We start from the raw sequence: 13,121 nt of genomic DNA, 5'->3' as shown, positions 1-13,121 counted from the left end.
CCATTAGTCCTTATCTTATAAGTAGAAGCACACTTGATGTTAATCATTAAATGACACCGTATATCCTTAGATTTGCAGGAAAGCATATCCAGAATCCATCGAACAATTGAACTAATGTACTCTGACAAATCTATGATACAAGTAAGTGAAATTTTGAGCTAGTAATCATTGTCAAACTTATTTACATATATTTTAATTTATCTTTACATTATGTTAATCTAGTTTTTCTTTACATGTTTTGATTTAAAATATTGGTAAATCAAAATTTTGTAATTTGGTAAATCAAAATTATTATTGTAAAATAATAAGGGCATGCAATATGTACAATGTGACAATTCATATGAATGGGGGAAATTTTGTAACAAATTTATAACAAAATTCATGACAAGTTTTCCCCATTCAGTTGTGTTTTCACAACTGAATATGTGTATGTGTTGTGTACCCTTATTATTTTACAGTAAAATCTACCAAAATTTTTCAAAAGGCTATAGCATCTTTAAAAAGTCTTATGGAAGAAAATCTATGGTTGTTAAAGGATTTTAAGATTTGGGAAGAAACCTTAGGACTCCATTACATTTTAACTTCTGGTGTATATTATATAATCTATTTTGTTAATTATAAATTTAGAATTCTGAAGATTTGGAAACATTTACTATATATAAAACTGCCCACTCTAAGCTTTTTATTCAAAAGAAACAATTAGGCCAAGGAGTACATACACAATAAATATATTTTTAGTTTTTCAAAAATCATCCTTTTAATCTGCATACCTGTCAACTTTACATATCTTTAGCTTATTCAGATTTCATCTTTTTAAACTTTTATAGTTTTAAAGTTTAGTTTTTTCAAAATTTTAATCCCAGCCACTTCTCTCTCATTTAAAAAAAAAAAGAAAAAGAAGTGCTCTTTTGGTTTCCTCCAAGCAGGTTGTTTGTGGGTTTCATGGAATGTGGTATAGTAGACTACATAATTGCAGTTTAACTCTTCTTTTTTTCACATTTAGGTTCCTTACCGATTACACGCCATTTTAGTTCATGAAGGCCAAGCTAATGCTGGGCACTACTGGGCATATATTTTTGATCATCGTGAAAGCAGATGGATGAAGTACAATGATATTGCTGTGACAAAATCATCATGGGAAGAGCTAGTGAGGGACTCTTTTGGTGGTTATAGAAATGCCAGTGCATATTGTTTAATGTACATAAATGATAAGGCACAGTTCTTAATACAAGGTAAGAATATATAGGGTGGTATATATTTTTTCAATAGTCATAAAAGTGACTCTGGTATGTGGTGTGATTAGGTAAGTGTAATTCACTCAGGCGATGATGGATGTGATTAGGAAATGCTACTGGGTTTTGACAAGACTGAATTGAAAAGTAACGTCAGCAGAGCTAAGAATTGGAGTATATTTTGTATTCCAAGTCAACTATTAAATGTAAATATGACCTTTTTTGTCCTTGCTAAAAACACTTTAGTGACTATTCCACAAATTGACTCATATTTAAAATTTAATTCCTTAGCTAACATATATAGCCTCTGTTCTTGGCCTCTGATTATCTCCCCACCTTCATTGATCACCAGTGTTCGTTTTGAATTTATATACTTTACTGAACTTCTTGCTGTATCTGCTCATATCAAACCATTTCACACATTTATGTCTGCATGTTCTTATATGTTTTATTTTTTGCTAGTAATTCTTTTGCCTAATTCTTGTGCATCTGTCAAGATTCAATTCAGATGTCGTTTCTGCAAACTATTTCTTGATCTGCCAAAAAAGTATCTCTCCTTATGCTCTCCTAGCTTCTGTCTACTGGGCATTTACTGTTGCGTATTGGAATTGTGTGATGACTTGTCGTGCACATTTCTCTCTCACCTGCTCAAAGCCAGGGAACGTGTCATACTATGTCTCAAGTTTTGTATTTCTGATATTCTGATATATGCTTTGTATATAGAAAACAATAAAAGGTTTATTGATACTGATAAAAATAATCTTTTTATATTTAGTCATTCAGCAGAATCAGCTAGGCAGTCTACTTCTGACTGAAAAAATGAAGTTATTTTTCTGTGTGTATAGTAGAAGTTGAGTAATTCTTCTAAATACTCTACGTATTTTTAAGATCTTGCTCTATTGACTAATTTTCATAATTGCATATTTAAGTCTACTTAATTTCTTCATATGACAAGCAATTTTAGTTTTATTTTGAGGTAATAAGGTTAACATGGTTATGAGTTGTTTACATTTTGTGAAAAGTTTTACTTTTTAAGTAATCAAACATCTGGTGTTTTCCAGTAATGGCAAAAGTAGTGCTACATCACTGTTAGAGTAGCAGAGAAAAAAAAAATGGCCAGACACGGTGGCTCACGCCTGTAATCCCAATACTTCGGGAGACCGAGGCAGGCAGATCATAAGGTCAGGAGCCCGAGACCATCCTGGCTAACATGGTGAAACCCCACCTCTACTAAAAATACAAAAATTTAGCTGGGCGTGGTGGCGGGTGCCTGTAGTCCCAGCCACTCAGGAGGCTGAGGCAGTAGAATCCTTTGAACCCGGGAGGCGGAGCTTGCAATGAGCCAAGATTGTGTCACTGCACTCCAGCCTGAGTGACAGAGAGAGACTCTATCTCAAAAAAACAAAAAACAAACAAAACACTTGACTTTGTGTTTTCTCTCATTTCTACTCTTAAGATAAAAAAAAAAAAAAATGTGAGACTATTACCTATGATGGATTATCAAATATTTTTATCATTGTTTTTCTGAGCATTTGTTTGAATTTTAAAAAGTGTTTTAGGTAATAATTATTTGCTAAACAATAGTAATTCTTAAGTAGTATTGATTGGTTAATTGGTAATAATTCATAGTTTAAATTCTATTTGAAATGCAGTCTATTTTGAGTGTTGCATGTTCCCTTTAATTCTTAATTTTATACTAGTTTTTGAAATATTATTTGCAGAGGAGTTTAATAAAGAAACTGGGCAGCCCCTTGTTGGTATAGAAACATTACCACCGGATTTGAGAGATTTTGTTGAGGAAGACAACCAACGATTTGAAAAAGAACTAGAAGAATGGGATGCACAACTTGCCCAGAAAGCTTTGCAGGAAAAGCTTTTAGCGTCTCAGAAATTGAGAGAGTCAGAGACTTCTGTGACAACAGGTTTGTCCATTTTTATTAAGTTGTGTTTGGTTATCAATATTGTTATAATGATAAGATATGCTCATTATTAAAAAGGTTTAGCTGTCTTAAAGTATGAGGAAATCAGTAGAAATCATCTCACATTCCATCACTCAGATTATCACAGTTAACAGTTTAGTTTACCTTTTTGCCAGACACCACTGTATACAGTTATATGTTTCTCAAGATAAATGAGATGATTCTGTTGACTTTCCTTCTACCTACTCTGCCTATGTTGGGTGGGCTTGAATTTTCTTGGCAAGTAGCAGAGAAAGCTGTGAAATGAGCAAGAAACCCAAACCAATTCAATTTGGCCAAAATAATACTACCGGTATATTCATATATACTTTGTGCAATCATAAAATACTACCATTAATAACTGTTTGATGTTTTTCAGAATTGTTAAGATTAAAAGAAAAGTGACCAAAACTATTTAGTATGTAATAGGTAAAAAATAAGTGTAACCTGTAAACCAAAGATATAAATGCATAAACATATAAATATTTAAAAACATTATTCTTAAACTATTAGCTGATGAAATCAATAAAATAAGTCAGAGTAAACACTGTATGAGAATTAAGAAAATAGTTTCTAGTAAAATTGAAAATATATTGTCTTTTGATTTTCTTAAAAGATTACTCTTATCACTGAGTTGCAAATATGTTTTAGGGCAACATGTTTTCTGGTATGGAAAATGCTATTTCTGGGTATGAATTGAGGAAATGAGAAGCAGATAAATTAAGCCCATATATTTTCTTCAAACTCGCTTGTCTCTTTTTATAAATGCTAGTGGATGTTATTGAATAACCTTTTTTTTTTTCCCAAGATCTGTATGTTTTGTTTTTTAAGGAAGCAGTTCCAGCTTTTGTTGGTTTAATTTCATCTTTTACAGACAGATTTCCTTGCAGCATTACCTGGTTGGGTTTCAGCATTATCATTTGAACTTTAGAAGGAATTATTACTTAAGTAGAAGATTATTTTACAGTGCTACAATGTAGTATTGTGACTGATACAGGCATGCACAAATCTGTCCAGATGACTTATTTTCATGTAGATCAAATAGTTGTCATCGATTTTGATCCTGAGAGGCAGATAATTCAGCATTTTTGAAAAGGATAATGGTATTACAGCAACATTTTGATATTCCAGTGCTATGGAGAATACCACCATTATAGTGGCTAGTGAACTCTACCATTATGTAGGACTGCACTTTTCCCCTCACATGTACAAGGCTACCATGTAGAGCAGGTGAAGCTATGTGAGTCCACAACAATGTAGTTTTTAGTACATATCAAGAGGTATTTAAGCTCAAATCACAGTGTAGTAACTATATTATAGTTCCTTTCATTTTTAAAACATTTCTGTCCCTTTGTGATTTCATGCTTTGCATTCTATACGTATTCTTTCCAAATCACTCCTCAGAACCTGCCCCAAGACGGAGCTACTGTGTTATTGTTCCCTTAACGTTTACCTATTCCATTCATATGTGACTATTCTTGTTATTAGTAGGAGGAAGGGGCTGCATAATGTAGTATAAGCAGTTGTGGTACCTAAGCTCCCTGATACAGGTGAATCCTCCATTCATTGGTTAAGCTCCAGTTTTATTCTTGGCTCACCTGTATTTTCTGATACCAGATACTAAGTTCTATATATCCTTCTCCCTTCATCTTGTCTGTTTCTCGTAAGTCTCCCCAAATTTACAGAGTTAACATATTTTATTTCTGCTTAGTCAAACTAATACATATTCCCAACTAATACTCCTATCTGATGAGGACTAGCCATGCCCCATTCTCATTTTACATGTGTCATCTTTTTTTCTTTCTCTGTAAAAAGAAAGAAATGTGTATATGTGTGTATAACTGCATCCATTTTCATGATCAGTACATCTGACCTACACTTTGCATGGTGTTTTGTAATTTTTAAAAAATGCAGTACTAGATATTGGACATATATTTTCATGTCTCTTTTTACCATGTAAAATAAACTTGAAGAGAATGTTGATGTATTTCTGGGAGGAACCAGAATTAAAGATAAAGAGATGGAAATGGTCAATTCCTATTCCTAGATGACTCTTGTAATTACCTTTCAGCATGTTTTTTTTAGAAAGCAGTGGTAATACTACTTCTGTAGGAAACATTGTATCCTCCATAGACTTGATGGAAATATGCGCTTGGTTTGAGTTAGTAGAAGTAGCACATGCCAAGTCCATAAATTTACAGAGTGAGATTGTTGTTTAAAAGATTGGTTTCTATTACTATTATCTTTGAGATTATATTAAGGAATTTGTTCTCTGTTGCAGGATAGTTTCACATGTCAAAACTGAATAAGGCTAATGTTTCATTAGAACCGTTTATTCCCTATTATTAATAGGGAAATTTTATTTTAATGTCCTTGCCATCCTCTTCTGATTCTTCTCATAGTTTTCAAAGTAAGTAATTTAATTTGGTGTAATACTTCCAGGATCTCAAAGCAACCTGTATTTTAATCTCTCAGGTGTTCACTAGTATTAGGAGTGACTAGTCGAAATAATAAAAGGAAATCTTGTTTATAAAATTCAACAGAATGATTTTTTTTCCTCCCTGCAAAATCTTCTCATTAAAGCTGAAACATAAGACCTAATAAAATTCAGTTTCTACTGATTGATATTCCAAATAAGAGTACTAATTCATATTATATTAATCAAATTAGTATTTGTTCCTCTTCTGCTAAAATGTGATCGAGAAATTCATGTGTATCAGTTCTCCAGCACCATTCTTTCCCTACAGAGATAATAAATGATGGGAAAGTATTTTTTGGTTCATTTCATGCTGCTTCCCTAGATCTGCTTACTGCAAAGGCCAACTTACCTGAATACTTTGGTTTAGATTTTTAGCCAACCATTCTTTGCTATGAATGTATGGATCAGAATTACTAGGGGGATTTTTTTCTGAGTATGAACAGCACACCCTACCTAAGACCACGTAAGACATACTGGAATCAGAATCTCTGGAGAAAGGATCTGATACTATCCTATCTGAAAGAGATCTTCAGATAATTCTGAGGTATACTTCTGGTTAAGCAGCATGACCCTGGGCTGTATTTATAAAACAAATTATTCTGGAGAGAAGAGCTTTGTCTGAGTTACTATTTTACTTATGTTACTCTTGTCTTATCGAAGAAGTATCCGAAGTCCTTACAATATAGCACACCTAGATTTTTTTAAAAAATAAGGAAACACTAGTGAAGATAGGAATGAAATGTATTGCATAAGGTTTTGTAAATTTGCCTAGAGGCAGCAGGCAGAATTGGCTCCAGGACTTCTTTACAAACACTGTCTGCAAGTTAAAAATAAGCTGATGTTCCAGGAGAGTACAGTTGGATCCTGAGAGTAAGACCTGGTAGAATGAACAATATCCTCAGTGTTCTCAGGTTCCTTGAAAGCAGGAACTAGGTGATATTCTTTTGTTTTGTTTTGAGAGTTTTGCTTTGTTGCCCAGGCTGAAGTGCACTGGCACGATCTTAGCTCACTGCCTCCCGGGTTCAAGCAATTCTTGTGCCTCAGCCTCCTGAGTAGCTGAGACTAGAGGCATACACCACCACACTGGGCTGATTTTTTTGTATTTTAGTAGAGACAGGGTTTCACCATGTTGACCAGGCTGTGGCCTCAAACTCAAACTCCTGAGCTCAGGCAGTCCTCCACCTTGGCCTCCCAAAGTGCTAGGATTACAGGCGTGAGCCACCATGCCAGGCCTGGTGGTATTCTTATTTATATCTCCAGCATCTATATAATAAATGACATATGGTAGATGTTCCTTGAAAGTTTTCTATTAATAAATTCATTCCCTATGGAGATTTCCAATCATGAATTTACTAGGGGTGATCCTCAGTTTAGGAGAACACACAATTTTAAAGTAGAAACAAAATAGTGACACAATAAGGAGGCAGGCCAAATACATGTGGTGAGGATGTAGCTCTTTATTCTGGATAAATTTATGGTTTGACTCTGGTTTCTAAACCTCTCTCCCCTACACCCCTCAGATTTTCTTTGGAATGGGGCCCAGGAATCTGAAGTTTTAGAAGTTCGACCAGTGATTCTATGCAGCCACCTAAGCGTGGCTCTTTGTAGTCTCTTACAGGGTATGGTAGACTTTTAAATACATGTCTAGAAATGGATGGATTGTATATCTCTCAAGCAGTCCCCTTTAAATCTTCTTCAATGTGAACATAGTAAGTATGACTTATTAGTAAGTCGACAAAATAAAGACTCGTAAAAGATATCAGAGATGTTGGTCTTACTTTTATAGTTAAGAGCAGATCCTTATCTTTAATAGAAAGCCAATTGGTCATAAAGTTGACCTTATACTGAAGACATAACCAGGAAATATGCATAAGTAAAGCACCCCCAAACCCCCTCAATACCCTATTTCAACATGAAGATGGACAAAAGGAGCAGGCTCAGAGTTACCTCAGAATGTTGAGTTGTCTTCTGTAACAGCTAGAGAAGCATGGCCGGAAAGTCACTCTGTGGAGGCCAGTCATTTGAAAATCCTAGAGAAATACCCGTAGAACAGGTGAGTGATTTGAGAGAGACTTTAGGAATAAGGATATTATTCACTTCCATACAGAACTGGTCATTCATGGTGAAATGAGTGCATTTAATTTTTTTTTTGTTTGTTTCTAGTCTCCCAGGGTTTCAAACCATTGTGGGTTTACCTGCCGTGACTACAACACTGCTCATCTAAGTTCCCTGGGAGGTATATACCTAGGAAAACCCTCAAGAAAATTGTTCTATATGGCATTTAGAGAATTTATAGCTGTAGGCCACTAGTGATGAGGTTTTTAATAAGGTTAAAGGATGAACAACAATTGTATTATATAGTAAAAACCAAACTTGCTCTGCTGTTGTTCCTAATAAAGAAATAGAAATTATTAAGTGTATGGTAGGGTATTAGTTTCGTGAGCCTTCCATACAGAGCAACACAATATAACCAGTACATGTTATGTTGAATAGAGAGTAATTTTTTTGTTTAAAAATATGGGTAGCTAGGTAAAGTCTGGAAATAATGTATCAGAAATATTAATAGTGCTTATCTCTGAGTAATGCAAAGAGTTTTTAATTTTCCACATTTTTCTTGTTTGTTCTCATAAACATTTTTATTCTTTGGCTTGATAAAATGAAGACAAAACCTCTTTTTTGTCTTCTTTGACGATTTTTTTATACGAACTTTATTTTATAATCTGATTCCCTTGTAATTCTTCCAAGACCACTTCCCTGTGAGTAGCCTGTGTTTCATCTACACCAGATTACTCCTCATTTTTCTTGCATGTAGGAAATTTTCCTGTCATTATGGCATGTTCATGAAGTATTCTTTAAGATCTTCCTCATATCCCAGAGTCTTTGTGAATTTCTCTGAGAGCACTTCTGTAGCAGCTATTATCTTTTTCCTCTTAATTCCAACCTTTTCTTACTACCAAATGTATTATGTTCTTCTCTATTGTACTTACATTTTGGCTTGCCTTCCAATGTAGAGTCTCATGTATAGCAGGGATTTTATGAATCTTTGATCAGACCTTACAATGTGCTGTTCCTTCTGCTTGGAATCTTTTCTATTCTTTTCTCAAGATAATCCTCTACAAATTCTTCAAGACCCACCTAAGTTAGCACCTCTTCTGGAAAGTGTTTAACAGGGAGCATTATCTCAAATATGTGTATTGGGTCCACAGTGCTTTTGTAAAACTTTGTGCATAACTTTTATTGCATTTAGCACATTGTATTATAATAGAATGTATATTTATCAGATTTTACTGAGAGTTCCTTAAAATTAGTGATGTAATGTTTTTAGTTTTTTACATTTTTGATACTTAATATAGTACTGAAAGTAGCAGAGGTTCAATAAACATGTTGGGAATGCAATTTGAATGTTTTGTTTCCAATCTCCCAGGGTGTCAAACTATTGTAGGTTCAACTACCATGACAACAAAACCACTCGTGTAAGTTCCCTGGGAGGTATATATATAGGGCAAACCCTAGAGAAAATTGTTCTGTATGATGTTTAGCCAGAAGCATTCAGTGTTACTCATAAAGTTATTGCACTCAAACTCCTTTATGGAAGGAAACCTTGGCCCTGGTGACCTAAGGTGGATTTGACATGTGTTGATCAGATAAAATTACTCTTGGTCCTAAGAACCAATTTTACAAAGATTCTAGGTTTCAGTGGGTCATTAGACCAATGTCAGACCAGTTGGATTTATTGCTTTAAGTTCACATCCAGTTATTAACCGTTGACGTTATCTACTGTGTGAAGAGAGGAAGTGTGCCAAACACAAGGAAAAATTTTATTAACAAGGAGTTTCTCTCCCAGCCCTAAAGCAGCTGGCATGAGCCACCTGTCATGAATTCTTCCGGAAGCAGAAGTATTGCTAAGCTGATGGTAGCCAAAGGTTTTCTTTATCGATTACTCATGGGCATTGAAGGGCTATTCCAGTTCAAAATCAGGAAATGATTTAATGAGGACATTAAACTTCTTTTAACTTCTCTCCTTCCTTTTTGTACACATTGTAAGCATCCTCACCTCTGGTTTTCCTTATTATGTAGTTTTACCTCCATGATCTTAGTTAACTCATGTCGTGTGTTAACTAAGTATGTTCATGTGCAGTCTCCACACTTTTGTGTCCAAAATATGTTGTGATTCTAGCCAATTTTGTGTCCCTCTGTTGCTCTCTCTGTTAATCAGAAGGCACATTTCTTTCTTTTTCATGTTGCTCTACTGCCTTCTATTACCTTCACTGATCTCTAGTTTTACTTTCCTCTCTAATTCATTCTTCACAGTATCCCCAGAATAATTTTTTAAAAACTTGTGTTGCCATTATGTTTAAAAAATACTTCCAGTTGCCTGATCTAAAGTCTGTTAGTGCTTTTGTCCCTACCTGCATCATCTCTTGCCATTTCTCCACTCTCGTACTGTAGTCCAGTCATATTATTATTTTTTTTGAATCAGTCCATGCTCACTGCATGGACTCTTCATTCTTCCACGTGGCAAAACAACCCATTCATTATTCAGCTTAATAGGTCACTTTAGGTCACAATCCAGATTGCTCACATCTCTTCACCGCCATTGTAGCCCTAGAAAGTGTTATAATATTGTCAAAATTTATATGTGTGATTATTTGGTTAGTGGTGTTCTCCACAGATGACTGTCAGCTTCATGGAGACAGAGACTGGCTGCTTTGTCAGAGACTCACTGAGATAAACCCTTTTGGTCATGTAAGGATTTGGGGCTTGTCTAGTCTAGGGAACACCCAGTGGACGTTCATTGTACATTGTTCGATATATGAATCTGGAACTCAGAAGATGGGTAGGAGACATCGTGAATTTTTATCGGCACCAGTTTGCTTTTCCTCTGACAACACTCAGCTCCTGGGGGCAAGTGCAGAAAAAATGGAAGGTTAGGTTCATTCAGGGTTAAGATTTTGTCAGGAAGTATGATGGAGGACACTGTGGCAGAGAAAAATAGCTCCTGTGCATTCTACGGAAAGTCAGCCCAGGATTGCTGTTCAAACCAAATTCTTTTGGTAAAATGCTGGCAATTTTTCCAAAATGGGCTTTTGGTATTTCTCATAGCAGAAAAATTGACTGTGAATTCCTTACCATAAACTATAATGACAGCTTTCTTTCATAATTATTGGAGTACTCTTAGTTCTGGGTTTTTGTTTTTGTTTTTTAATGAATTCTGGAAAGAAGTACTATACGTGGAAGTATATATTTTACTTTGAATGGAAGACTAAGATTGGTTCTTACATAATTTCAGATATAGAAATGAATAAAAGATTTATCTTAGTATAGACTCTGTGGTTTATATTAGATATACAATTGATTCTTTTCTCATGAAGCACAAGCAGCAGGAGACCCAGAATATCTAGAGCAGCCATCAAGAAGTGATTTCTCAAAGCACTTGAAAGAAGAAACTATTCGAATAATTACCAAGGCATCACATGAGCATGAAGATAAAAGTCCTGAAACAGTTTTGCAGTCGGTAAGAACTTTTCTTTTGGCTCTCTGAACATAGCCATGGTCACGACATTTCCCCCAGTATAGTGGAGAGGGACCTGTCTGGGAGTCAGGAGACACAGGGCCCAGTAATGGCTCTGCCATGGGCATGATCGGTGACCATGGGCAAGTCATCTAATGCCCAGGCTGTGATTTCCTCAGCTGTAATTGTAAAGACACTTTTCTCTTCAGTTTCTGTCTTTCTGCTATAGAATTCTAATGAATCATAATCATAGATTAAATTGACCATTTGATTTGGAACTTAAAAAAAGAAGTGTAAAATATAGCAGTATTTCTCCTGTCTCTCACCCATTCCTCCATCTGTAGTCTGATTACATTGAAATAGTTCGGAATTTAAGATGTAATTACCATGATTTCATGAAATGTGTTTAACAATAAAACTACTAGATGCTGTAGGTTAGAGTATTATTAGAAGGATAAGTATGATGTTGCAAAACTGTTTATGAATATTTCAGGAACGTCCTGTGCAAAAATGTCATTAGCCTACTCTATGGTAGTCTTCAAATGCATCTTTTTATAATAGTAAATTGAGCATTTTGGTGTTACACTATGTTATCAGTGCATATGACATTCTCAGAGGAGCTATTTCAAGAATTTACTACTAAACCTTTTAGTTCCTGTAGTCATTTATCTTTTATTAGTGAGCATAAGCAGCTCTAATGCAGATTTTATAGTAGCTCCTTTTAATATTTGAAGATTCCCCTTGACAACTAAAAAGAGTACGACATACCATAATTTTTCAGCACATAATTTTCTGCTTAGTAAGTGAATTCAGTGCCAGCAATAACCTGCTAATTGCAACGAGGCCTTAAATGTGTAATAAGACTTCCTTTAGCCAGAATGTTCAAGAGATATGTTACTCTGTTGATTTTGTTTCGATGAACTAAATAACAATAAAAATTATTTTTTGTTTGAACAGTTTTGAAAATGTATTAATATATCATCTTATTAAAAATGTATTAATTTAAATAATTATTTGATGATTCCAAATTTTGCAAATGCCTTGGAAGCTTTAAATGAATTTGATGTGAACATCACTAACTCTAAAGCTTTTCCTGGAAAATGCTTTGTTTAGTAGATCTGGGATGTCTGCTTCTTGGGTGATGGTACCTAGGGAAGGAGAAAAAATAGAGTAGTCGGTACAAGGGGAAATAGTTTTGTCTGATAAAAACTGCATTTGCAAGGCCTCTGCTAATTAGAACTTTTATTTGTTAAAGCCTAAATTATGATTAGTAAGTGTCACTTTTTAAGCTGGTATTAGAAAACCAAAAGCATTGCTTAGCTTAATGTAGAATCCTGATTTTAAGTTTGGAAAATCATATGGAACTTAAATTTGCAGAAGTCACCTAAATTTTGATTGCTCAGCTTAGCATAATATGGATATCATCTTATAAGGTAGCAACCTACTGCCTTATCTTTACTTCAGAAAGGAGGATGACAGGGAGACCGTAGGATCGACAAATACGCTATTTGTCTATTCATTTAATTGTTTTCTGGAGTGGCATCCACAGTTAGCCCCATCGTGTATGTAAATCCTGAAGCAAGTCTAAGAATTCATTAACCGAGGCTTGATTTTACAGTCAGTTGCTTAGCGTCATGGTAACTACTTCATAGGGGATTTTTTAATTTAAACTTAGCATACACTAGAAGCTAAATTGCGCAGGTGAAAAGTATCTTCAGGCTTTGGGATTAAACATTTCTGGATTTTGGAATATTAGTTTTATTAATTATGAATGCAACCTTGAATAAATTGCTTAATTTCTCCAGATAGACCTCAGTTTTCTTTTCCATAAAATAAAGGTAATCGTAGGATTAGTCAAGAGCATTATTTGTAAGTGCTTGGCATGGCATGTAGTAGGCACTGAGTAACTTGGTTTCTTTCTGTTACTTCAGTCCTAGCCA

At 34.7% G+C, this 13,121-nt stretch overlaps 1 protein-coding gene across 5 annotated transcripts in view; it reads left to right on the top strand.

Moving 5' to 3' along the window:
• USP25 (ubiquitin specific peptidase 25) overlaps positions 1-13,121 on the top strand; it is a 146,474-nt gene that overhangs the window by 99,968 nt on the left and 33,385 nt on the right. For all 5 annotated transcript variants that reach the window (XM_023227483.3, XM_023227481.3, XM_023227482.3 and 2 more), the window contains 4 exons: positions 71-141; positions 1,004-1,232; positions 2,954-3,154; positions 11,042-11,184. In XM_023227483.3, the coding sequence (XP_023083251.1) occupies positions 71-141; positions 1,004-1,232; positions 2,954-3,154; positions 11,042-11,184 (644 nt within the window). The remainder of the gene's footprint in view (positions 1-70; positions 142-1,003; positions 1,233-2,953; positions 3,155-11,041; positions 11,185-13,121) is intronic.

This window comes from Piliocolobus tephrosceles, chromosome 19 (assembly GCF_002776525.5).
Source record: "Piliocolobus tephrosceles isolate RC106 chromosome 19, ASM277652v3, whole genome shotgun sequence".
In the NCBI taxonomy this organism is placed as follows: Eukaryota; Metazoa; Chordata; class Mammalia; order Primates; family Cercopithecidae; genus Piliocolobus; species Piliocolobus tephrosceles.
The sequence above is the reverse complement of the archived record's forward strand: the minus strand, read 5'-3'. Positions and strand labels throughout refer to the sequence as shown.